The sequence below is a fragment of the Cetorhinus maximus genome, chromosome 20, assembly GCF_964194155.1.
Source record: "Cetorhinus maximus chromosome 20, sCetMax3.hap1.1, whole genome shotgun sequence".
Taxonomy (NCBI): Eukaryota; Metazoa; Chordata; class Chondrichthyes; order Lamniformes; family Cetorhinidae; genus Cetorhinus; species Cetorhinus maximus.
In genome coordinates, this window is record NC_135898.1 from 21,979,459 (window position 1) to 22,005,970 (window position 26,512).

The window sequence follows — 26,512 nt, forward strand, 5'->3', positions numbered from 1 at the left end:
GTCACCCGCCTGAGTCACAGCTAACATTCTAGAGTAGCTGAGTAAATGGACCTGTGCCCTTTTAACCATTGCCTGCTAGCAGGACACTAAGTTAATGATAACCTGGTATTTATTGGTATTTGTGGCTTCAGATTGGCTGTCCTCCATCACGCTACAGCAATGATAAGGAAGAGGAGGATGACGTGGGGCAGGAGAGTCTATTAAAATCCCATACCCTGCTCCGGAAATTGATGGATATATTCTCTGCCTGTCACTCAGACCTCCTGTGAAATCTGTCCAAAGTATGACAGTTTTGTTAAAGTAAAAAGACCGGTGAAAGAAATCTAAAATGTTGGTGAAAGTGTTCGCTGTTCTACTGTTACTCAATCTCCTCTCATTCATGGTAAGTGCCAACCACTCATTACTGGTTTTTGACTATGAGATTGTTCTGTCTTACTTGCTGTGATCTCTGTGTCACTCGATTTGTGACTGAGCTGACTAACTTCTCTGTAATTGCCCTGACTGAGGACTGGACACAGTGGTCTTTGAGTCCTATTTTGCTGTTACAACATCTTGCATTTGAATAGTGCTGTTAGCTTAGCCCAGTGTCCCAAAGCGCTTTCACGCAGGGTTGTGATCAGCCAAAAATTGACTCTGAGATGCCCAGGCAAAATATCAGGACAATATTGTCTGCAGTCAGAGCTTTCCAGGAGCATCAGGAGTGAGGAGTGAGGGGCAGAGGGCCAGAGAAAGGGCGGGACGGAGAGATAGAAGGAGGGATGGAAGGATGGAGAGACAGAGGGATGGAAGAGTAAAAGGCTGGAAGGCTGGAGAGTTGGCAACGGAGTGGTGGAGACCTGAGAGATAGAGAGATAGGGAGGCGGAGAGATGGCAATGGAGAGATAGAGGGAAGGAGAGATGGCAATGGAGGGCAGGGAGGTGGAGATGAGAGCTAGAGAAGAAGAGAGGCGGAGGGTTTTAGGGAAAACATTTTCCTGAAGTTGGGAGGAAAAGGATTAAAATGGTGACAGAATATTCTGGGTTTATGACAAATCAGTGATATGCTGCGTGAAGAATGGATTAACTATGACCAACAGGAAAACCTGCAGGAATTTCTTCATGGAGAGAGATCATTGATAACATAACCTACCATGTTGCGCTCAGTACCCTACCTGGCCAAGCCTATGGTCACCTGTCCTAATATCACCTTAGCTGTTTGTGGAGGGGGGGGTCCTGATCGCAAGGGTGTCTCGATCACCCAGCGAACGGGTCCCGATTGTGGTGGGGAGGGGCCTCCAATAGTGGTGGTGGGCGGGGGAATCAGACAGATTGCAAAGAAGGGTTTACTGGCTAGCTTGTTGGGCCTGAAGGAAGCACTCCTCCCCCTCTCGGCCCACAAGAAGTGTTGTAAAGGCACTTACCACATGGATTCTGCCCCTTTTGCTCCCTTTAAGCTGCTGAGTTCCTTAAAGCCTGGGAAGCCCGTGGTTAAAAACTAGAATGCCCATTAAAAGGCCTCTACATAATATTTACACCAACCTGCTTCTGATGAGTGGATTAGTTACCCAACCCTGGCCTGCCATCCATTAAAACTGGAAGCGGGGGTAGCTTGGGACAGCTTCAGTTCCTGTTGTTGCCCTTTAACCTCTGACATAACCCCAAACCCACCTTAGCCTGGGGGTTAAGACTTGGCCCAAGGCTTTTGAAGCCCTATAGGCATAAATATTTCCTGTCTTGGCGGTGGAGGGAGTGAATGTTTGTGGATGTGGTGCCAATCAAGCGGGCTGCTTTGTCCTGGATGGTGTCGAGCTTCTTGAGTGTTGTGGGAGCTGCACTCATCCAGGCAAGTGAAACTGGGGAGTTTCCATCACATCCTGACTTGTGCCTTGTAGATGGTGGACAGGCTCTGGGGAGTCAGGAGGTGAGTTACTCGCCGCAGGACTGTGATGTTCTGAAGAGAATATGCTTCTAACAGTTCACCGAACTTTCCCCCTTTACAGGTGACCTGCACCTCAATTCACCAGCATGGATACTGTGCCTTTTATAAAGACTGTGGGAAAAACCCGGAGGTGACTAACAGTTTGCTGCCGGCCAGAATCCCTTGCGTGTACAACGGACCTGCCCCCATTATATCGGGCAAACACTTGGAGCAACTGAAAACGGTCTGTCCAATGCTCTACACCGGAGACCAAAGCACCCGCGCGTGCTGTTCAGTGAAGCAGCTGAAGATGCTGGACAAGAGCCTATCGCTGTCCAAGCCCCTCTTAAGCCGCTGCCCCTCCTGTGTCGACAACTTTATAAACCTCTATTGTCAGAACACTTGCAGCCCGAACCAGAGCCTCTACATTAACGTCACCAGGACTTATAACACCAGCGTCTTGTACGTGGCCACCGAGGCCGTGTTGGAGTACCAGTGCTACTACACCAGGCGGTTTGCCGACGGCACGTTCAACTCGTGCAGGAATGTGCGCATCCCTGCAACGGGTGGCTATGCCATCTCGCCCATGTGCGGCAAGTACGGCTCCACGCTGTGCAACACCGAGCGCTGGCTCCGTTTCCAAGGCGACAGCAGCAACGGCCTGGCCCCGCTGGACATCGACTTTGTCCTGACCGACAACACGACCACCAGCCCCGGCAGCGGGATTGTGCCGTACAACGGCACCTTCTGGAGGTGCGACGAGTCCACGGGCCTGAACGGGCAGGCCTGCTCCTGCCTGGACTGCGTCGAGTCCTGCCCCGCCATCCCGGCTCCAGTCCCACCCCCCGGGCCCTGGAAGATCGGCAAGCTGGACGGCGCCCTCGTCATATGCATCATCGCCTTCTGCTTGGTGGTGCTCTTGTTCGCCACCTTCCTCGTCTGCCGCGCGGCTCAGAAACGCCAGGCTGGTGCTGCCGCCACCGGCCTCCCGCAAAGCCCCCCGCTCGGCCCCAAGGACGTCGCCTGGTCTCACAAGCTCAGCCGGGCCACACAGCTGTCCCTGGCCAGGATGTTCAGGGCGTGGGGCACCATGGTGGCCCGATACCCCATTGTCGTGATCTGCATCGCTTTCGTCGTCGTCATCGTGCTGTCGGCCGGGCTTGTATTCATCACGCTCACCACCAACCCCGTGGAGCTGTGGTCGGCCCCCGATAGCCGTGCCCGCAGGGAGAAAGATTTCCACGATGCCAACTTTGGCCCTTTCTTCCGCACCAACCAGATCATCGTCACCGTGGAGAACCGTTCCAGTTACACCTATGATTCCGTACTTTTTGGGCCAAACACGTACAATGGCATCTTCTCCAAGGAGATCGTCCTGGAGCTCCTGGACTTTCAGACACGGCTCCAGGCTATAAGTGTCTGGTCAGAAACGGCGCAGAGGAACATCACCATCAAGGACATTTGCTATGCTCCTCTCCAGCCCAACAACCCACGCACTACAGACTGCGCCGTCAACAGCTTGCTGCAGTACTTCCAGAACAACAGCACCAGGATTAGCGCCACTGCAAACCAGACCGTAACCGGCATAACCGGGACTGTCGACTGGCGAGACCACTTTCTGTATTGCGTCAAGTAAGTTTTCCACCCCTTCATATGTTTTACAATATGGAGGCGCACAGCAAGAGAGAGAGAGAGAGAAAGACAGTGTAGGGGGGGGCACTGTTGGAGAATTGGTGCACAAACCCCCGTAACTCTGCGCTTTGCCCTGGGGTCAAAGCCACAGCACAGGAGGAGGCCATTCAGCCCATCGTGCATGTGCCAGCTCCTTGAAAGAGCTTTCCAATTTCCCCCCGCACACATTTTCCCTTCTAGGATTTATCCGATTCCCTTTTGGAAGTTACTATGGAATCTGCTTCCACCGCCCTTACAGGCTTAGTGCATCCCTGATCACGATAACGCATTGCATAAATGATTTTTCTTCCAACGCTTCTTTCCTCAATCATCCCTAGTTACCAGCCCTTTTCCCACTGGAGACGGTTTCTCCCTCCCTCCCATGTCAAAACCCCTTGTCGTTTCGAACAGCTCCATTAAAATCTCCCCTTAACCTTCTCTGCTCTAAGGAGAGCAGCACTGGCATCTCCGGCTCCTCCCCTGTAGCTGAAGACCCCACCAGTCTGGCAAATCTGCTCTGCCCGTCTCCAAGGCATTGACATGCTTCTGGAAGAGAGGGGCTCAGAGCTGGCACTCAGCCCTCCAGCAGGGGCCTAACCAGTGCTTTTGGGAGAGTTGAGCATGACCTCCATGCTTTGGCACTCTACTGCTCTCTTTATAAAGCTAAGGATCTGTGCTCTGTATACTCAAGTCTAGGACATTAACATGTTCCAGGGGTGTCAACCTTTTGGTGTGAGGTGCCACATTTCACCACGAGACCATTTCGGGAAGATAAGTCATAAGAAATTTGTATTAATCCAATCGAAACAGCGAAAAAAAAGTGCATTTTTATGAACAAGCTTCACATGAGGAGAAATTAATTTACTGGCTTCCTTTCTTGTATTGAAGACTGATTTAGGGAGATATCTGGAATCATAGCAGCTAGACTGCTGACCAAGGTTGGCGGGTGATTCCTAAGTGACCTGACGCGGTGAAAACAATTGCCCATTGTGGATTTGAATCACCTCTCTTTTCTTTTTGCAAAAATAGACTTTCTTCATGCAAATATCATAGAATCACAGAATCACACAGTGCAGAAGAGGCCCTTCGGCCCATCAAGTCTGCACTGACACGTGAGCAACACCTGACCTACCTACCTAGTCCCATTTACCAGCACTTGGCCCATAGCCTTGAATGTTATGATATGCCAAGTGCTCATCCAGGTACTTTTTAAAGGATGTGAGGCAACCCGCGTCCACCACCCTCCCAGGCAGTGCATTCCAGACCGTCACCACCCTCTGGGTAAAAAGGTTTTTCCTCACATCCCCCCTAAACCTCCTGCCCCTTGTGACTGACCCTTCAACTAAGGGGAACAGCTGCTCCCTATCCCCCTATCCGCCCTGTCCATGCCCCTCATAATCTTGTACACTGCGATCAGGTCGCCCCTCAGTCTTCTCTGCTCCAACAAAAACAACCCAAGTCTATCCAACCTCTCTTCATAACTTAAATGTTTCATCCCAGGCAACATCCTGGTGAATCTCCTCTGCACCCCCTCCAGTGCAATCACATCCTTCCTATAATGTGGCGACCAGAACTGCCCACAGTACTCCAGCTGTGGCCTCACCAAGGTTCTATATAACTCCAACATGACCTCCCTACTTTTGTAATCTATGCCTCGATTGATAAAGGCAAGAGTCCCGTATGCCTAAAACAACAGTACAAAGCATTTCAAAATGGCCGTCGCACAATGTGTAAATGATATTCATTTTTTTTTTACATAGATCATGCTGCACTCAGAGGTACTTCAGTGCAATTTTGATACATGTAATATTTCTCATTGACCTGTGAATGCGCAATGCAGCATGGTGGCCTTGTGGGGACAGGTCAGGTCCACTCCTCCTTAAAGCAGACACTGGAATTCTGGTGAGGCTATCGCAGGAGGGAAATAGCCTGAGATTAGAGGAGTGGCTCCTTGCAGAATCTATTTAACTGGATTTTGAACACTGGTCCATGGGCTGGGTAGGAATCCTCGGTGGGCCGCACTCCAGCCTGTGGGCCATATGTTGGGCAACCCTGTATATCAAAGAGCAGTGGTCCTAGTGGCAACCCCCCCTCGGGGAACACAATATATTTTCACTCTCTTCATCACTGAATCCCTACCTTCTGCTCCCCAGTCAATCTTGTAACCGCTCAGCTATTTCCCCTTCAATCCCAAATTTTGCCAACAAGTGCTATTACGTGGCACTTTATCAAATACCTTTCGAAACTTTGGATTCACCTCAACAGCATTACCCTCACTGCTCCTCTCTGGTATTTCATTAAACAGGACAGTCCCGTTAGTCATGCACAGTCAAGGGAAAATTGATAAATCTGTGACTTTTATAAATGTTTTCCACATGTCAATGAACTTTGTCCCAGATTAAAATCTCTAAACAATTCCCCCATCACCACCGTTAAACTGGCTAGACCTGCAGTTGCCGCGCTTATCACTCTTTCTCCTCCTTTTTGAACAGAGGGGGTAACACTTGCAATCCTTCAGCCCACCAGCGCCACTTGGATACCTAAGGAGGGTTGGCCGATTGTGGGCCAGAGCCTCCACAATCTCTACTCACTTAGTAGGGTCGGCCACGCCCTCTACCTCCACAATCGGCCTGTAATCGGCCCTGCCCTTCATTTGACTAACTCTTTATGATTTATCTTTATAAAATACTTCCACGTATCATAAGAATTAGGAGCAGGAATAGGCCATTCTGCCCATCAAGACTGCTCCACCATTTAATAAGATTAAGGCTGATCTGATTGTGGCTTTCCTGTCTGTCCCTCCATAACCTTTGGCTCTCTTGTCAATCAAAAATCCAACTCAGCCTTCAATGTATCCAATGACCCAGCCTCCACTGCTCTCTGGGGAAGAGAATTCCACAGACTCCAAGAGAAGTGATTCCTCCTCCTCTCCATCTTAAATGGGAAACCCGTTATTTTGAATCTGTGCCCCCTAGTTCTAGACTCCCTCATGAGGGGGAAACATCCTCTCCACATCTACTCTGTCAAGCCCCCCTCAGAATCTTATATGTTTCAATAAGATCACATCTCATTCTTCTAAACTCCCATGAGTATAGGCCCAACCTGCTCAACCTTTCCTCATAAGACTAACCCTTTATCCCAAGAATCAGCCGAGTGAATCTTCCCTGAACTGGTTCCCTTTTATGTTACCTTCTAAATTATGGGGATGTGATGATGTAATGGTATTGTTGCTGAGCGAGTAACTCAGAGACCCAGGGCAATGCTCTGGGGAACTGGGTTCAAATCCTACCATGGTGGAATTTGAATTCAATCAAGATCTGGAATTAGAAGTCTAATAATGACCATGAAACCATTGTTGTAAAAACCCACCTGGTTCACTAATGCCCTTTAGGGAAGGAAATCTGTGGTTCTGGCCCACATGTGGTTGAAATGGCCAAGCAAGCCTCTCAGTTGTCACCACCATCTTCTCAAGGGCAACTAGAGATGGGCAGTAAAGGCTGGCCCAGCCAAAAATATTCTCACATCCTTGTTTTACCTCTCCTATTGCCTTTTTTCACCTCTCTCCTGTACCTCTTGTATTCAGTTTTGGTTTTCTACAGAGTCAGGAACCTGATGTTTAACATACAGCTCTTTGTCTTCATTTAATCTCCATATCTTTAGTCATTCAGGGAGTTCTAGCTAAGACGGCTCTGCTTAATTCCCCATTGTGGGACGGTGTCTAGTCTGTACCCAAGCCATCTCCTTTTTGAAGGTCCCTCACTGATTGTCTGTTCTTGCAACACTTACACACAACCTGCTGATTTTTGTGTGCCAAAAAATACCTTTCTGTCTCCAGCTCTCCTCTGTCTTTCAAAGACAATACAGCATTGGGAATGAGTTGCATGGCAGATTATGGAGCCCCCGTCTTTCCATTCCTGGCAGTTGGTGGATATAAAGGTAAGGAATTTAATCAGAGTTATCAAAGGGAACTGGCGGCCTATTAGAAATACACTCCTTGTGCTAATGTGGGGTTTCTATTTGGCTAGTTGGAGTGGGCAAATGGGTTCGAGTCAGAGTTGGAGGCAAGATTGCTACCCTCTAAGCCAGGACTGATACTTATTTGCTAGGTTATGGAGAAAAATAAAGATTATTTAATGTGATATATGACTTTCAGTGCCAATGTGGTGCCAGGTATGTAGGGCTTACATCCCAATGACTGGCAAACAGCACGTCCCTGCGGCCGTTCACAATTGGCAGAGTACTGACCGTACTCAACCAGCCCATGCTTGTAAAACTCAGAACATAATGTCCAATGTTGGATGTGATTCTGTGATTCTGCACTTGCTGAACAATCCTGAGTGGGCTAATGACACTAACAACCAATTTAAGATTATGAGTCAAGCTCGCAATGTGGCTCACTTACGCTTGCTAGAAGCTACATATATTCATATGCTGAGACTAGTCCTCTGCAGGCAAAAGGAACATGTCCAGGCATTGCACCTTTTTTGAATTAAACTAAAGTATGGGGGTCAATAGTTCCCTGGTGCACTCACCATGGCAACACCTTGACCAATCAGAGTCGGCTTTCCAGACAATCAGCACTCTTTTCTCATACCGCATAAATTGTTGCTCCCTTTGAAATTTGGCATTCTTGCTTTTGTCCTGATGAGTGCAAGATGAAAAGCTTCAACAGCTAGTCTCTTTTCTCAGCAATGCTCAAGTTCTCTGCTACCGAGTGACTATATAGAGAGAAACATTCTCACTCAGTTTAACCAAAGGGTGGGCAATTCCGAGGGGCAGAAATATACCCAACACTCAAGTATTCCCCTGATAACAATTGGCAATAGTCTCCTGATTAGGGCAGGGCTGATTGAGGCTGACTGACTTTCACTCACAGTGTGATTCTGCACTTACCTCCTCATGTTAACCCCTGTTTTGTTCTGTAACAGATGAGGATTTCACTGGTGCGGAGGCCTTCATTATAACATTTTCTTTGAATAACTTTGAAACTGATAATCCCAAATACGAATACGTCTTGCTCTGGGAACAAGAATACTTAAGGATCCTGCAGGAGTACAAGCAGAACAAGTCCATTAACTTCAGCTTTGTCTACATGTCTGAGGTACGACGGGTTGGAAACCTTTGGGAGAACTGTTTGAATCGCCAAACGAGACCCTACGTGAGCAGAGCGCCCTCAAGCAAACTCTGACCCTGGACGCACAGCTCCCCCTGGCCATCGCCAGGCTGCTGTATCGGGACCCGGCTGCAGGGATCGCTGGCACCTTGGCAGTGTGCCCAATCCAGCGACCTTCAGTTCCCCGATTTGCCCCAGGGCCCACCCTTCACGGTCAACGAGCTACTTTTGAAGTGCAGCCACATTTGCACAGCAAGATCCCAATAAAAGCTCCCCCCCTCCCCCCCACAGTAAATGGCCAGTCAGTAGTGGAGGGATGTATGTTGGCCAAGGCTCCCGGAGGCGGGTTGGTGAGGGAGCTCCCCTACTCTTCTTTCCCCTTAGTTAAATCGGGGCGCCTTTCTCAAAGGTGCCTCTGAACCCTTTGTGTCATGAGCTATGCTTGCGGGATCTTTGTCATGGGGGCGGTGTGCAGCCATCCTATCCAGGGATTCCACAAGGAACAATGACTTGGATTATCCACATTTTGGTGGCTTCCGTTAAGGGAGGAAGGTTGACCAGGGAGCTAGCACCCTTCCAGCCATAGAATTGTGCAACACTGATGATGGCTAAACAAAAACAAAAAACAAAAACAAAAACAGATGATGGCCATTCAGCCCATCGCGCCTGTGTTTGTGACTAGCGCCACAAGTCCCTTAAAAGGCCCACCCGCTTTCCTGTCTCAGTTACGGGACAGCACCTGCCCCAATGCAGCCTTCCCCCTCACTCGGCAAGGTCCGCCTAGGCTATGCGCTAAAGTCTGGGCTAGTATTTGAAATCGTCTGTCTCATGGGCAAGGGAGGGGGGAGGCCGTTCCTTCTGAGCTTACAGCCCTGCCCTCATTGAGAGGTAACAGAGGTCAAGTAAAAGGATTTGTTTTTGCAGCGATCACTCGAAGATGAGATTAACAGAACCACAGCACAAGATATTCCAATTTTTGCCATCAGTTATTTAGTTATATTCATCTACATTGCCTTGGCACTTGGAGAATACACAAGTTGGAGGACCATCATGGTGAGTGCCTTTCTCCTCTGTTACTCATGTACTGTTGCTCCTGGGCTCAAGCCTTAGTTCCACTCTCTGAAGGCAAGCTAGTGAGTCGGGTGCCCCTTTCCACACCCAGGCTGTATTGACCAAGGGATGAGCCAGTCGCACAGAATGGGGCCACTTAAATAACTCCAGAAGGGAATAAAAGCAAAATACTGGAAATCTGAAACAGAAGCAGTAAATGCTGGAAAAACTCAGCAGGTCTGACAGCATTTGTGGAGAGAAAGACAGAGTAAATGTTTCGTGTCCGTATAAATCTTCTTCAGAGGCCATACAGACTCGAAACATTAACTTTGTTTTTCTCTCTGCGGAATAGAATGCTAGTTTCAGTAATGGCGACTACTGGAATGCTACTAAAACAAATCTAATCCAGTTCACCCAGGTCCTCTTGAGGAGGAAATCTGCCATCCTTACCTGGTCTGGCCTACAAGTGACTCCAGACCCACAGCCGCGTGCTTGACACTTAACTGCCCTCAAGAAGATGGCTGATCATCCCCTTCGCCGAGGGCAATCAATGCTGGCCTTGCCAGCGGCGCTCATGCCCGCTGAGCAAATTAAGCGAAAACATCTCCATAAAAATGTCAATCTTTTCTTGCCCCGGAGATGTGTGGGTCGCCCAGATGGCTAGCATGTACCGTGCGGTGCAGCTTGCTGCTAGTTTCATAAGTGGGCCCGCCAGCCCTGGTGTTGTGTTGGCAAAAGGCAGCCACTTGCCTGATTCACAGGCCCTATCGGCAAAGTCAGCCAAATGGAGAAAGGGCACAAATGCCTGGATACAATGTCTCACACGTGCTTCTGGTTTCTCTCGAACTACAGATTGATTCAAAGGTTACCCTTGGACTGGGAGGGATTCTAGTGGTGCTCGGTGCTGTCCTTTCGTCCATGGGCCTTTATGCTTATGCTGGAGTGCCCTCTTCGCTCATCATTCTGGAGGTCGTTCCTTTCCTCGTGCTTGCAGTTGGGGCTGACAACATCTTCATTCTTGTGCTGCAATATCAGGTCCGTTAAAGGAAAATCCAACCAAGCCCTTCGTCAGTTGGCTGAAGTGTTGGGATGTGCTAACTGAAAGTAATTACCCGCCCGCCCCACTGTGGCCCAACTTCCCAAACCCAGAAACAAAACTTCCGGCAGAACTACTTCGATTGTAAAGTGAAAGGGCCAGCTCTGGCTCGGTGGGTAGTGCTCTTGAATCTGAGCCAGAAGGTTGTGGGTTCAGGTCCCACTCCAGGGACTTGAGTACGTCACCCAGGCTAATATTCCCAGTGGAGTGCTGAGGGAGTGCTGCACTGTCAGTTGTACGAGACACTAAACCCGGTCGGGTGGATGTAAAAGATTCCACGGGCATTATTTCGAAGAAAAGCATGGGAGTTCTCCCCGGTGTCCTGCCCAATATTTACCCCTCAAGTTGATTATCCAGCCATGATCACATTGGTTGGTGGGAGCTTGCTGTGTGCAAATTGGCTGCCGCGTTTGCTCCATTACAACAGTGACCACACTCCCAAAGGACTTCCTTGGCTCTCAAGCGCTTTGAGACGTCCGGTGGTGGTGAAAACATAATGAGAAAGTGAGTGAGAAAAGGCTGAAGGTCCATCAATAAGATGCAACCCAAATTGAAAACAAACAGGGGAGGCAAAATAAATCAGGGAGTATTGATTAGATCACATCAGGGTTGAATCTCAAAACCCTAAATACTGCAGGAGAAAGGGGAAGTGAAGGGAATTACGAATTGCACAGTTTTTGATGGCCTCAAATCTTAACTTCAACACAGTGAGGATCCAGGTTTTTATAGACTGGCAGAACGAGACAAAGAAAGCTCCAAAACGTTCTCGAATCAATAGAGAAAATGGAGAGGATTACGACAGAGGCGGGTGGTCAGACTTGCGAGGGGGGTTTACCTGTCAGAAGCTGATCTTCTGCCTGTATCGCGAAGCAAAGGGAATTGGGGCCCTAGCAGTCCGTCAACACCTCGCCAAGGAGTCCTGCGCACCCACCCCCCAGCCCCAAAACGAGCAGAACCTTCCGGAACGCTCACGTTGTCTTTCCACCAACAGAGGGACGAGAGGCGAGCAGGGGAGCGGAGGGAAGAGCAGATTGGCCGCGTGCTGGGGGACGTCGCTCCCAGCATGCTCCTCTGCAGCATCTCTGAGTCTATCTGTTTCTTCCTGGGTAAGGTTTCGGTTTATTTTCACTCTGTCACCTAAATGATGGGCCAAGGCTGTTCGAGTGTCTGCATCTGCTTCCGAGGAGCATTTTCACCGTGCTCGGCTGTATTTTTTTTCTCACGCGATGTGCTCATGCTTCACGAGATGGCCTCGCATTCAAATTTGTCCACTGCACCTGCCTCAGTGTTTCCAATCTGGCTTTTCCAATGCCACTTACAGCCATGGGCTGGGGTTTCCCTTCCCGCCATCCGGAGAGTTGGCAGAGAACACGTCCCCGCCACTACTGCCTGCTCCGCAGCCATTTCACGCTCCCAACTACCCAATCTGATTGGCCGGCAGCTCTCTAGTCCCTGCAGCGCCAGAGGCTGCAGTGGATAGGACTGGGCCTGCAAGCGGCCCCCCCAGAGCTTAAGTCCCGGGAGTCCAAGTGTGGGGCTTTCAGGGCGGGGAGGGGTGGTGTGACCCCGGGGAGGGGGGGGCAGAGAGGGGTGGGAGTGTTGGTAGAGAGGTTTGGGGGGGGCGGAGGGCAGGGAGCACCCACAGGAGTCAGGCATTTTGAGGGTTAAAAAGGGGCTGCCGATGGAGGTGCCCCACTCCCCACTCCCCACCCTTCCCACCTGAGGCCTGAACAACGTTCATTTTCAGGTTACCCAACATGCCCCCACCACCACCCCCACCCCCAACCCCACCTCCCCTCAAATCCTCCTGCCCAGCCTGAAAACTGAGAAATTGAGGCTGGGCGGGAAACAGCCCTTAAGTGGTCTATCATTGGCCACTGAAGGGCCTCAGCTGAGGCAAGGGTGGGTGGGCGGGCCTAGGCCTCGCCTGTCCCAGCGTTAAATTGAGGAGAGGTGGAGGTGGGCGGGAGGCTGGTGGGAAGGCTGTCCGAGAAATGTTACAGTCACCCCACTGCCTACAAACCCACCAAGCGGGGGCAGGTAAAATTCCACCCAGGCGGTTGGTCTTTGCCTCAGTCTTTAAGCTCAGTCCAAAAGGCTCCCTGTGTCTTTTGACTAGGCATACCGTGGTCTCTCGCTCTTCCTTTGATCTGGCCATGAGATAGCCACCAAAAGCTAGCTTCCTCCCTGTACTGGCCTCATGTTGCAACACAATTGCAGTTCAGATTGCAAGATGGTGCTAGTGATACAACCCCGGGGGTCACTGTTGAACAGTTGGATAGTGAGGAATGCAATCATAAAGCAAACGACTGGCTAACATCTCTGTAACCAAGGAAATATTCAAGATTTACGGTAACCTGCCTTGTTATTAGTTATGGTTCTGTTGCTAGCACTCTCATCTCTAAGCCAAAGAGTTGTGGGTTCGAGTCTTCTCCAGGGAGGGGACACTCTGATGCAGTACTGAGGGAGTACTGCGCTGTCAGAGGTGCCTTCTCTCAGATGAGATGATGGCCTGATGCCCTGTCAAGTGGGTGGAAGTGATTCCACATCCACAATCCTGGTGCCCTGGCCGATATTCAACCCCTCAATTAACACCTCTAAAAACAAGAGTTATCTGGTCATTATCATTGTTTGTGGGAGCTTGCTGTGCACAAATTGGCTGCCACATTGCCGCAGTGGCTGCATTTTGGAAGTACTTCATCGGTTTTAAAGCACTTTCCGCCTGGGTAAGGTTTCGATTTATTTCCACTCTTCCACCCAAACGATGGGCGCCTCATGTCTAGTGATCTTATAAATGCAGGCCTTGCTTTTTGTTTTCCAAATTTCTTTCAGCTCCCCCGCACTGTTTGCCTCACTTTGGAGTCATTGTTAAGTTTCAGTCTTTCTGTGCCCAGGTATACCAAAGTCAAAAGCAGAGATGCCCCAGTTACAATCTTTGTCCCTCCTGATCCTTTGTAAGCTACTGACTTCCTATCCAACGCTGCTATCCTTCATCCCTCATCATATCCCTGAATTTTACTAATAATAAGATTGGTAAACTCCACCTCTTGGAGATTGACTCACACCACTGCATCCACTGCATTCTCTGTACCTGTATGTTGCTTCAAAAAAGCTCTTTAAGATTTGTGAAATGTGACATTCCTTTACCAACACACAGATTGTTCCAAGAAAATCTTTCATTTATTTAGCGCCCTTCATCCATCCCAATGAAATGCAATGCAGCAAGAAACTCAGTGACTTTAACAGACTTAGGGCTTTAATTACCCTAAGAAAATAGTGCTAAGGGGAGTGTACCCTCTGTGTGAACATTCTCCAATCCCATGAGGGATGAAACAGTGTGAGATCCAGTTCTGGGATATGGGAAGATTTTTTTTATTCTTTCATGGGATGGGATATTTGTTCATGGGATGTGGGCAATGCTGGCTGGGCCAGCATTTATTGCCACATGAAGGCCAGGCACAGCAGATTTCCTTCCCTAAAGGGCATTAGTGAACCAGATGGGTTTTTACAATAATCAACATCATTAGACTTTTAATTGAACTCAGATTCCACCATCTGCTTTGGTGGGACTTGAACCCCTGTCCCCAGAGTATTACCTTAGGTCTCTGGATTACTAGCCCAACAACAATACCACTACACCATCACCTCCCCATTTATGATGTATGGCAAAAAGAAATGGTAATGGCACAAGTAAAGAAACAAAAGATGGGTGCAGAGGAGGTGTAAATGGCAGAATCACCACCAACAGCTGTTCGAAGAAATGGGGAGAGAGGTTACCATCTGAAATTGCTGAACTCAATGCTGACTCTGGAAGGTTATAAAGTGCCTAATCGAAAGTTAAGGTGCTGTTCCTCAAGCTTGCGTTGAGTTTCATTGGAGCAGTGTGACAGAGCGAGGACAGAGAGGTCTGAGTGGGAGTGGGGCAGAGAATGAAAATGACGGGGGACCGGAAGCTGGAGGTGCAGAGGGGTGGTCATGCTTGTGGACTGAACAGAGGTGTTCCGCAAAGTGAGGGGGTTGGGGGGGGGTGGATGGGGGGAGGATGAATACAGCTGTCATGACTTGAAGTGAGTTGTCTCTGCAGATGTTAACACAAGTAGGACTCAGACACCAACGCCCTATCCCTCCTACAGGTGCCCTCACCAAAATGCCAGCAGTCCGCACCTTCGCACTCTACGCAGCACTGGCTGTGTTCTTCGATTTCCTCCTCCAGATGTCAGCGTTCGTGGCCCTGATGTCCCTAGATGCGCGGAGAAAGGAGGTACAGTATACAACGTGCTCTGCCCCAACTAACCTATTAATTTGACTTGAATTTCACTGCAATTATGTTCTAGAAGCTACCACACTGCAGCCACCTCTGGTTTTATCACTTCCAGAGGATGGTAAACTAAGAGACATCCCACTAATGCTAGATATTGATAATTCACATAAGCCAAAATTTACTTACAGTTGCAGAGTAAATGATTGACAGAAGCATGCCCACTTATCAAAAATAAGTCCTATTTCAACATTAAAATGCTGGACATTAATTACATTAATGTTTCATGATGATAATACCTTAATCTTTTTTATTCATTCAAGGGATGTGGGCATCACTGGCTAGTCCAGCATTTGTTGCCCACCCCTAATTGCCCTTGGGAAGGTGGTGGTGAGCTGCCTTCTTGAACCGCTGCAGTCCCTGTGGTGTAGGTACACCCACAGTGCTGTTAGGAAGGGAGTTCCAGGATTTTGACTCAGCGACAGTGAAGGAATGATGATATATTTCCAAGTCAGGATAGTGAGTGACTTGGAGGGGAACTTCCAGGTGGTGGTGTTCCCATCTATCTGCTGCTCTTGTCCTTCTAGATGGTAGTGGTCGTGGGTTTGGAAGGTGTTGTCAAAGGAGCCTTGTAGATGTTACACACTGCTGCTAATGTGCATTGATGGTGGAGGGAGTGAATGTTTAAAGTGGTGAATGGGGTGCCAATCAAGCGGGCTGCTTTGTCCTGGATGGTGTCGACCTTCTTGGGTGTTGTGGGAGCTGCACTCATCCAGGCAAGTGGGGAGTATTCCATCACACTCCTGACTTGTGCCTTGTAGATGGTGGACAGGCTTTGGGGAGTCAGGAGGTGAGTTACTCTCCGCAGGATTCCCAGCCTCTAACCTGCTCTTGTGGCTACAGTGTTTACATGGCTGTAAATGTAAAATGTGGAACATTTTGTGAAAAATGTGTTCCCTCATATTAAAAATGTGCTACAAACTTACAATCCTTATTTGTTTGACCTCAGTCTGGTCTCTCCTGCAGGCGAACAGATTCGATATCTGCTGCTGTGTGCGCTCAAAGTGCAGGAAGAAAAAGAAAAAAAACGAGGGGATTTTGCTGCCCTTTATGAGGGAGTATTATGCCCCGTTTCTGCTGCACTCTGTCACCAGGATAATCGTGGTAAGAAAGGCATCCAGCGATTTTATACCAAGTAGCAGGGAGCACAATTCAAAAGCAGGAGTTGTGCCAAACTTGTATAGACCACACTTGGAGCACTGCGAACAGTCCCGGTCTCCATATTATAACAGGGATGTAGAGACACTGGAGAAGGCATGAAAAAGGATTGACGCGTTCGATACCAGCACTGAGGGGTATCAGGAAAGGTTGAACAGGTTGGGGCCTTTTTCTCTAGAAAAGAGAAGACTGAGGCCTGACCTGACAAAAGGCTTAAAGATTGTGAAGGGGCTGATGCAGAGAATGTGGTTCCGCTTGGGCATCCAAAACGAGCGGGCCATAAATTTAATAAATCCAATAGGGAATTTGGGAGAATGTCTTTAACCCGATTGTGGTGAGAATGCGGAGCTCGTGAGCGGTTGAGGAGATTGAGGGAGAAAGGAACAGGAGGCTGTGTTGAGAGGGTTAGATAAACAGGGATAATAGGAAGCTCACTAAGAGACTGACCAGGTGGGCTGAATGGCCTGCATTTAGGCCGTAAATTCAATGCAAGTTTAACATTGGAAAGAATGCTGTTTTCGTCAAATATTGTTTCAACACTCATGAAACTTCAAGAGTGAATGGGACATATCTCCTAGGCTGGGCGAGGGTGCTGGGGGAAGAGGAGCGAGGTGGCAGGCCCAGTGAAGGCGCCCAGGCCTCCTTCATAACAGGCTTGTGTTCTACGGCCTACTTTCCTGAGGCTGAGGAAACCTCCTCAGAGACGCAGTGTGGCTTTAGCCCTTCCAGTGGGACCTCTGGTCTTTGTTGTCAAACAAGTTCGAGAGAAATGTTGGGAACAGCACCAGGAACTCTTCGTTCCCTGCCCAAAGCGTTTGACAGTAAATCGTGAGGTTCTGTAAGAAACTTCATTATAATCCTGCAACTGCTTCATGATGATACGACTGCAGATACCTTGAGTATGTCAATCTATACCCAGTCAGCCAAATACTTCACCCCCACCCCCTCCCATATATGTTGAAGGAGAGACTCTGGGATCTGTTAAGCACTTCAAAAGTGCACCATCGAGGAGTCCACCAACACCGGATCGGCTGCGCCACCTCAGCCCACCTACAAACTATGGCAGTGAATGTTTGACAATGAAAACATCCACATGTCATCAATAGTCCTAGCGTACAGGGGAATTGTTGCCACCACGCTCCTGTCCTGGTGGCTTAAAATCTGCATCCTTTGCTGACACCTCAGTGTATTCGACTTGGCTGATGATTCTTTCTCCCATTTCTCTTCTAGATCATCCTGTTTCTCTTCATGCTGTGCGCTGGAATATTCTTAATGCTCCACGTCCGTGTGGGCCTTGATCAGGAACTTGCGTTGCCAACGGTCAGTATTGAACCGTCTTCTCCCTGCCTTTGGTCAGTCCCTCTGCTTCCCAGCTGTGCAAAAGGCGCACCATGGAATCACAGAAGAGGGCGTCTCAGAAACGTAGGCCTCATGGCCCGTCGACTCGGCCCTGGCTCTGCCAATGAGCATGCCCGCTTGTCCCCCTCCCCCGCTCCTCCCCCACACTGCTCAGATCTCTTCCCCTGTCAGGTCTATATCCTGTTGGACTTTGAAGGCTGCCAATGAATCTGTATCCACCACCCTATCAGCTGAGGTAGTAAGGAGGGGTGGGGGGGGTGGTGGTGGTGCTGGGTGGGCATAGAGGGGAGGGGATGAGCCAAATCTGGAGCTGCCCAGATATTTAACATAGAATCAGAGTGAGGGAAGCGAAAATTAACACCTAACCTAGCCTCTCGTGCTCACATTAAGGACCCCCTCAGTTTGTCCAGTGCCCATTGGCGGAAGGATCGAGAACCAGAGGGCACTGATTGGCCTATTCAGAGGGCCTAAAGCCTGTTTCAGGCATGTGCCCTGGATACCTATGGAAGGGCCTTTACCAATTAGATGCCATAAAAGTGGATATGACAGTTGTGATCCCTATATTTAAGTCATATCTCCCTCTATATTCTTCCTGTTCCTGGAGATTATAATCAATATTAGGATAAACCATGAGGGGTCTGGACAGAGTAAATAGGGAGAAACTGTTCCCATTGGCGGAAGGATCGAGAACCAGAGGGCACTGATTGAATGTCATTGGTAAAAGAAGCAATGGAGAGGAGAAACTTTCTCACGCAGTGAGTGGTTAGGATCTGGAATGAGTTGCCTGACAGTGTGGAGGGGGCAGGTTCAGTTGGGGCTTTCAAAAGTGAATTGGATTATTATCTGAAATGGAAGGATGTGCAGGGTTACGGGGGGAAGGCGGGGGAGAGGCACTCACATGATGGCCTCTTTCTGGGCGATAACCATGCTATGAAATAACGGGCCTGAAGGGGATGGGCACAACGGCCACCACATTGGACCCGTAGGCACCCGCTTTACACCCCAAAACCCCCACAGGATCAAACATAGTCAAAGACCCAAGTTCTGCAACTCACTAATCCACAATTCATTTTAAAACAAAACATCATGCATGACGTGGCCTTGTGGCCTGATCAAAACTTTCCTTATGTTATTGCCCCATTAGGACTCGTATATGCTGAAGTACTTTGCTGCCCTGAACAAGTACTTTGAGGTGGGTGTTCCGATATACTTTGTCACCACTGCTGGATACCACTTCTCGACGGTCGATGGGATGAATGGGGTCTGCTCCAGTGTGGGGTGCGACAATAACTCCATGACACAGAAGATCCAGTACGCCACTGAATTCCCTCAAGAGTGAGTAGCATTGAGTTTGAGGTGAATGCTTCTTTCACACACGAAAACCTCCAGTGTATCGCTATTGCTTTACCCACACTGTATGTGTGCCATGTAACCTTACCATAGTCACATCTGGGAGCACGGCACTCACACCTGGAGGGCTGAGGTCAGATCTGGAGTGACTACGTTCAGCTCTGGGGCACCCTACCACAGGAAGGATATATTGGCCTTGGAAGGGGGTGCAGTTCACCCATGATTATAGCAGAGCTTAAATGGTTAAACCAGTCGCGGTGCTAATGTGGCTCATTTATACTTGCTAGAAGTGACATACATTCATACACAGGGACCCATTCTCTGCAAGCAGAAGGAATATGTTCAAGCCTTGCGGCTCCTTTGAATTACCTGGGAAATTGGGAAGCCTATGGTTCCCTGTTGCTTTCTCCATGGCATCACCTCAGCCAATCAACTTGCCAACCAATCAGCACCCTTTTCTCCTGTCATACAAATTGTTGCGATTGTTTGAAATTTGGCATTCTTGCGTTTGTCCTGATGAGTGCAAGATGAAAAGCTTTGGCAACTTGTCTCTCTTTTCAGCACTATGCAGGTTAAATTATGCTCCATTGTTAAATTCTGAGGTTGCAGAGGCCTTGAGGTGAGGAGAGTGAGGGGTGACCTAATTGAGATATTTAAATTGTTAAAAAGATTTAAGTAGGTAGAAAGAAAGAAATTAGTTCCTTGAGTGGGGTACTTGAGGCAAGGGGCTTAATTTAAAATTAGAGCTGCAATTGGGGAGGTGGTGATGTAGTGGTATTGGTGCTGGACTAGTAATCCAGAGACCCAGGGTAATGCTCTGGGGACCTGGGTTTGAATCTCTGCCATGGCAGATGGTGGAATTTGAATTCAATAAAAATCTGGAATTAAAAGTCCAATGGTGAACATGAACCGATTGTTGTAAAAACCCCATCTGGTTCACTAATGTCCTTTAGGGAAGGGAACCTGCTGTCCTTAGCTGGTCTGACCAGACTCCAAACCCACAGCAATGTGGTTGACTCTTTTAAAAAAAAATGCCCTCTGAACAAGGGCAATTAGGGATGGGCAATAAGTGCTAGCCAGCAACACCCACATCCCATGGACGAATTTAAAAAAATGTGTCAGGACTGAAATCAGAAGCACATTTTGACAAAAAGGCAGTGGAAGTCTGGAACTCTCGACTATGGATTTTGAGGGACCATGAAATCTTCAGGACTGAGATTGATGAGTTCTTATTGGGTAAGGGAATGAAAGGAACATGGAACAAAGGCAGCTAATTGGAGTTAAGATATGGTATCTTCAATAGTGCAGCATTCCCTCAGTATCGATTTTTGTGCTCGAGTGAGACTTGAACCCACTGCCCACTGAGACAAAGAACTCCTGAAGTAAGTAGATGAATCATTACTTCCACTGGTTGATGATTAGAGGGGGCCTCATTTTTTTAAAATGCATTTGTTTGTGGGATGTGGATGTCGCTGGCTAGGCCAGCATTTATTGCCCATCCCTAGTTGCCCTTGAGAAGGTGGTGCTGAGCTGCCTTCTTGAACCGCTGCAGTCTATGTGGTGTAGGTACACCCACAGTGCTGTTAGTGAGGGAATTCCAGGATTTTGACCCAGCGGCAGGAACGGCGATATATTTCCAAGTCAGGATGGTGAGTGGCTTGGAGAGGAACTTGCAGGTGGTGGTGTTCCCATGCATCTGCTGCCCTTGTCCTTCTAGATGGTAGAGGTCGTGGGTTTGGAAGGTGCTGTCTAAAGAGCCTTGGTGAGTCATCTTGTAGATGGTACACACTGCTGCTACTGTGCGTCAGTGGTGGAGGGAGTGAATGTTTGTGGATGGGGTGCCAATCGAGCGGGCTGCTTTGTCCTGGATGGTGTCGAGCTTCTTGAGTGTTGAAGGAGCCTTGGCAAATTGCTGCAGTGCTTCTTGTGGATGGTACACACTGCTGCTACTTTGGTTTCGATGACGATTTTCTTTTGAAAATCATCACCAGAAGAACAGAGACGGTATAGACTTTTTTACACACAGAGAATACCTGGGTGCCCTTCCAGGTGTCAAGTTAGAAGAAGGCATCTGCAACAGATTGAGAAACGAGAAGCAGGGTAAACATTTGGACAAGCGATGTTTTAGAAAAGCTCTGAGCAGGGGATAGGACAGCTCCTTCAAAGAACGAGTGAAAGGACAAGGCCCCCCATCCTGCACGGCAACATTATTGTGTTTGGAAGCCTGCGTGAGATGCATAACTGTGACTCCGTACATCAGAGAAACAGCACTGGTTTGGAGCGCTGCACTCACGAAAGAACATGAGAACAAGCTCCAAAGTGTAAAGAAACAAGCACCAAAACAGACCCTGGACAATCCGCACCAAAGCTAGTCTGACACAAGCAGCTGACTATGAGCTCCCTTGCTGAAAGGTAGAAAAAGCTCTGTCTGGACTTCATTAGAAAACTCTTGAATCCCACCTCTCATCCCCTCTCCCTCTTACCACAACCACACAAAAATAAATGTGCGATTGAAGTGAGGAGAAAAGACAGCATTCTGTAAATAAGATATAGGACGGATAGACTGGGAGACAGCCCAGTCCCCTACTTTATAACACTCAGAATGATGACCGAGAATTTAATGAATTCAACCTCACGATCTATGGACTTTAATACAAAATGCAGAGTGCAGTAGACTTTTCATTTCTATTCTGTTAATTAAGGAGACCTACATTTTACAATGTATTAAAATAGTTTGTATATTCATCACTGCAATCTTTTAATTATTTTATATTGTATTTTAATTTTAATGATTGTCTATAACTGTGTTATGAATTATGATTACTTGTTTTGTTTGAACCGATTTGCCATGAAGAGTTTCCAATGAACCAATTATCTATCTAACAGGCAGTGTTAATGCTCCACATGAATCCCCACACACTTTCTGACCTTAACGCTGAGCTAAAATGGTTTGAACCACCATCTCTCATGTTCTCAAACTAATTCACCCCCGCAGGTCTTACATGGCCATCCCTGCTTCCTCGTGGGTGGATGATTTTATAGACTGGCTGAATCCGATATCACGTTGCTGTCGGCTACACATCTTAGGACCCAACACTGGCAAATTCTGCCCGGCTACCAATAGTAAGATCTTTTCCCTCTTCATTTGATTGCTTTTGTTTGGAACGAGTTGTTAAATGTTCAAAATCTTGAGGGGTCCAAGACAGAGTGGATAGGGAGAGATTGTTCCCATTGGTGGAAGGATCGAAAGCACTAATTTAAGGTGACTGGTAAAAGACGCAAAGGCGACATGAGGAGAAGCCTTATTTTACGCAGCGAGTGGTTAGGATCTGGAATGTTCCACCTGCGAGCGTGGAGGAGGCAGGGTCAATCAAGGCTTTCAAACAGGTATTGGATTATTTTCTGAAGAGAAAAGATTTGCAGGCTACAGGGGAAAGGGCGGGGGAGTGGGGCTAACTGAGTCAGCACGACACAATGGGCCAAGCAGTCTCCTCCTATGCTGTAACCACTCTATAATTCTATGATTGTTACAATATTTCATACATGTGCTAAAGTGTTAAAGGAGCAATGAGCCCTTTGAGCCGCCCATGCTTTGAAGGGAGGCAGTTTGTAGATAAGCTCTTCAAAATTGACAACTCCCAGCCAAGTATCTCCCTATGCTTGCCTTAAAGGTTTCTGATCTCTCTGCATTCTTAGCTCAAAGGGGAAGTCACTGTACATCATGGGATAACATGCTGGGTTTCCTCATGCACATCCCAAGTGGCTAGGCTTTAAGAATGAAGGCTTATGCATGGAGTGCCCTTGCCATCTCTGAGGTAAAAATGGGAAACTATTTGCACTAGCCACCGGTCCACTTACAGATTACCCAAGCTCATCTTCATGAACATCAATGAGGGCCACCAACTGAGGCAGGGCGGCTCACGCTGCTACTATCCAGCGGTGACACGAGTGGTTTTTTTCCAACTAACAGGATGTTGCCATCAGTCCAAAAAGGCGGTCTGCCCATCACATAACTGAGCAACATTGTGGATGAATTTCCGTGCCAGTGTGATGCCAGGTACACGGGCCGTAAGTCCTGATGATTGGCTGATTGAATCAAGCAACACGTTCCTTCGCTTGTTGGGAATAGGCCTCAACTAACCCACATTTGCAAAACCAAAACAAAACATCCACTTTTAGATGTGGTTCCACAATTGGGCAGCACATGATGAACAATCCTGAGTGCGCTAATAGCTACACTAACAACCGATTTAAGATAATCAGTCAAGCTCGTAACACAGCTCGTTTATGTTTGCCAGCAGTGACATACATTCATATGCAGGGACCTGTCCTCTGCAAACAAAAGGAATATATCCAAGCCTTGTATCTTTTTGAATTGCCTGGGAGCTCAGGGAGACTCTAGTTCCTGTTGCTTTCTCCATGGCAACACCTCAACCAATCAGAGTTTTCTGACCAACCAAACAGCACCCTTTTCTCTAGTAGTATAAATTGTGTGTTTGAAATTTGATGTTCTTGTGTTTGTCCTGATGAGTGCCAGATGAAAACAGCATGCCTCTCTTTTCATCAAGATTCATAAATTGAGGTTCAGAATTACAACATATCTTTCGAAGTAACCCATTGACTCTGCTTCCATTTCCTTTCGCCCAGCTCAGCTGACCTGTTTTAAGAGGTGCATGCAATCCAACCAGGGTGGCATCATCAGGCCGACTGTGGAACAGTTCAATGAATATCTGCCCAATTTCCTGAACGACACTCCAACACTTCAATGCTCCAAGGGGTGAGTTGCACCTGGTCTCAGCAGAAAAGAAGGTGCGCAAGGCAGGACTGGGAGCTCAGAAGCACAAGGCTTTGGGATACTGACAGCAGAGGATAAGAGAGGGAAGTAAATGTCTCAAGTTGAAGACGGGCCACCCCAACGGATGAAATGGCCTCCACCTCCGTTGCAAAATAAATTAGATGAGGGTAGTGCAGTTGATGTCGTTTGTTTGGATTTCAGCAAAGCTTTTGGCAAGGTCCCACATGGGAGACTTATAAAGAAGGCAAATGCACACGGGATACAGGGTAATTTGATAAGGTGGATTCAAAATTGGCTTAGTTGTAGGAGACAGAGGGTGATGACAGAAGGATGCTTTAGTGACTGGAAGCCAGTGTCCAGTGGCGTACCACAGGGATCTGTGATGGGTCCCCTATTATTTGTCATTTATATAGACGACATAGATGACTATGTGGGGGGTAGGATTAGTAAGTTTGTGGATGACACAAAGATTGGCTGGGTGGTTAACAGTGAGGTTGAGTGTCTTGGGCTACAGGAAGATGTAGACGGGATGGTCAAATGGGCAGATAAGTGGCAGATGGAATTTAACCCTGAAAAGTGTGAGGTGATTCACTTTGGAAGGAGTAATTTGACAAAGAAGTATTCAATGAACGGCATGACACTAGGAAGTTCTGAGGAACAAAGGGACCTTGGTGTGTGTGTTCATAGATCTCTGAAGGCGGAGGGGCATGTTAGTGGGGTGGCGAAAAAGGCATATGGGACACTTGCCTTTATCAATCGAGGCATAGATTATGAAAGTAGGGAGGTCATGTTGGAGTTGTATAGAACCTTGGTGAGGCCACAGCTGGATTACTGTGTGCAGTTCTGGTCACCACATTATAGGAAGGATGTGATTGCACTGGAGGGGGTGCAGAGGAGATTCACCAGGATGTTGCCTGGGATGAAACACTTAAGTTATGAAGAAATGTTGGATAGACTTGGGTTGATTTTGTTGGAGCAGAGAAGACTGAGAGGCGACCTGATCGAGGTGTACAAGATGATGAGGGGCATTGTCAGGGCGGATAGGGAGCAGCTGTTCCTCTTAGTTGAAGAGTCAGTCATGAGGGGACATAGGTTCAAGGTGAGGGGCCGGAGGTTTAGGGGGAATGTGAGGAAAAATTTTATTACCCAGAGGGTGGTGGTGGTCTGGAATGCGCTGCCTGGGAGGGTGATGGAGGCGGGTTGCCTCACATCCTTTAAAAAGTACCTGGATGAGCACTTGGCACGTCATTACATTCAAGGCTATGGGCCAAGTGCTGGTAAATGGGATTAGGTAGGGGTAGGTCAGGTGTTTCTCACGTATCGGTGCAGACTTGATGGGCCGAAGGGCCTCTTCTGCACTGTGATTCTGTGATTCTGTGGCATTAGAAATAGTTTCTGGAGTCAGACATTTGACCCTTTGAGCCTGCTCTGCCATTCAATGTTTTTTAACGCAACTCCACCTTCCTGCACCATCTCCCTACCCCTTAATTCCCTTAGTATTGAAAAATCTATCCATCCCTGTCATGAAGATATTCAATGACTGGATATCCACAGCCCTCTCAGATAGAGGATTCCAAAGATTCACAACCCTCTGAGTGCAGAAATTTCTCCTCATCTCAGTCCAAAATGGCCGACCCCTTATTCTGAGACTGTGCCCCCATGTTCTAGATTCCCCAGCCAAGGGGAAACAACCTCTCAGTGTCTACCCTGTCAAACCCCTTAAAGATTTTCAATAAGATTCTGGAGAGTATACGCCTAGTCACCTCAATCTCTCCTCATAGGACAATCCGCTCATCCCAATAATCAATCTTGCACTCCTTCTAAGGCAAGTATATCCTTCCTTAGGTCTGGAGACTAAAACTGTGCTCCGTATGCCAGGTGTGAAGTCACCAAGGCCCCGTATAATTGCAGTAAGAATTCTTTATTCTTATACTCCAATCCCTTTATAACAAAAACTAATATACCATTTGCTAAATTCTGAATCCTCCTTTGATGTATTAAATAAGTCAGGTTTTTATTTCCAAAAATATACTTTCTGCATGAAGTTTATAAAAGTACAATCTGAAAGGTTTCAAAATGAATATTACAAAAACTGCAATAGAATTCATCTTTCCTTCACACCAGATGGCCCACTTTGAGGCGCCTCAATACAATTGCAATGCTCATGATATTTACGATATACGTTCCACATCAGACATACAATACAGCTCAAGGACAACGTCAGGTTAACTTTAAAACAACTATGGTGGATTGAGCAGGCTTAGAAAATTAAAATTGGCCTTTTCTCATTTCACATTTTCCTATAACATATTTCACTTGCTTTAAGGAAGTGCTTTACTTTTCAGAGGCTTGGGAGCTTATGGAAACTCAGTGAAGAGAGGCGAGAATGGAGAGATTCTGGGTAAGTATTGGGACTACATTAATTTATAGCAAAATGATTCTGCGTGTTTGTGTCCAATGATGTCGAGGACAAAATAAAAACAGGGAAAGTGGAAAATACTGGTATTGGAATAGTAAAACTCCAATCTGAACAACATCGCCAGCAAGAGAGAATCTAACCATTGCCCCTTGACATTCAACGGCATTACCATCGCTGAATTCCCCACTATCAACATCCTGGGAGTTACCATTGACCAGAAACTGAACTAGACCAGCCATGTAAACACTGTGGCTACAAGAGCAGGTCAGAGGCTAGGAAGCCTGTG

General features: G+C 47.8%; 1 protein-coding gene across 1 annotated transcript in view; it reads left to right on the forward strand.

Moving 5' to 3' along the window:
- The first annotated feature begins 271 nt into the window (after positions 1-271).
- npc1l1 (NPC1-like 1) overlaps positions 272-26,512 on the forward strand; it is a 39,090-nt gene continuing 12,849 nt past the window's right edge. Inside the window, exons 1-14 of the mRNA XM_078565723.1 lie at positions 272-382; positions 1,980-3,529; positions 7,404-7,504; positions 8,497-8,669; positions 9,606-9,734; positions 10,584-10,766; positions 11,819-11,933; positions 14,961-15,088; positions 16,112-16,249; positions 17,534-17,623; positions 18,807-18,997; positions 22,008-22,135; positions 23,660-23,789; positions 26,153-26,208. Of these exons, the coding sequence (XP_078421849.1) occupies positions 329-382; positions 1,980-3,529; positions 7,404-7,504; positions 8,497-8,669; positions 9,606-9,734; positions 10,584-10,766; positions 11,819-11,933; positions 14,961-15,088; positions 16,112-16,249; positions 17,534-17,623; positions 18,807-18,997; positions 22,008-22,135; positions 23,660-23,789; positions 26,153-26,208 (3,166 nt within the window). The 5' untranslated portion in view covers positions 272-328. The remainder of the gene's footprint in view (positions 383-1,979; positions 3,530-7,403; positions 7,505-8,496; positions 8,670-9,605; positions 9,735-10,583; positions 10,767-11,818; positions 11,934-14,960; positions 15,089-16,111; positions 16,250-17,533; positions 17,624-18,806; positions 18,998-22,007; positions 22,136-23,659; positions 23,790-26,152; positions 26,209-26,512) is intronic.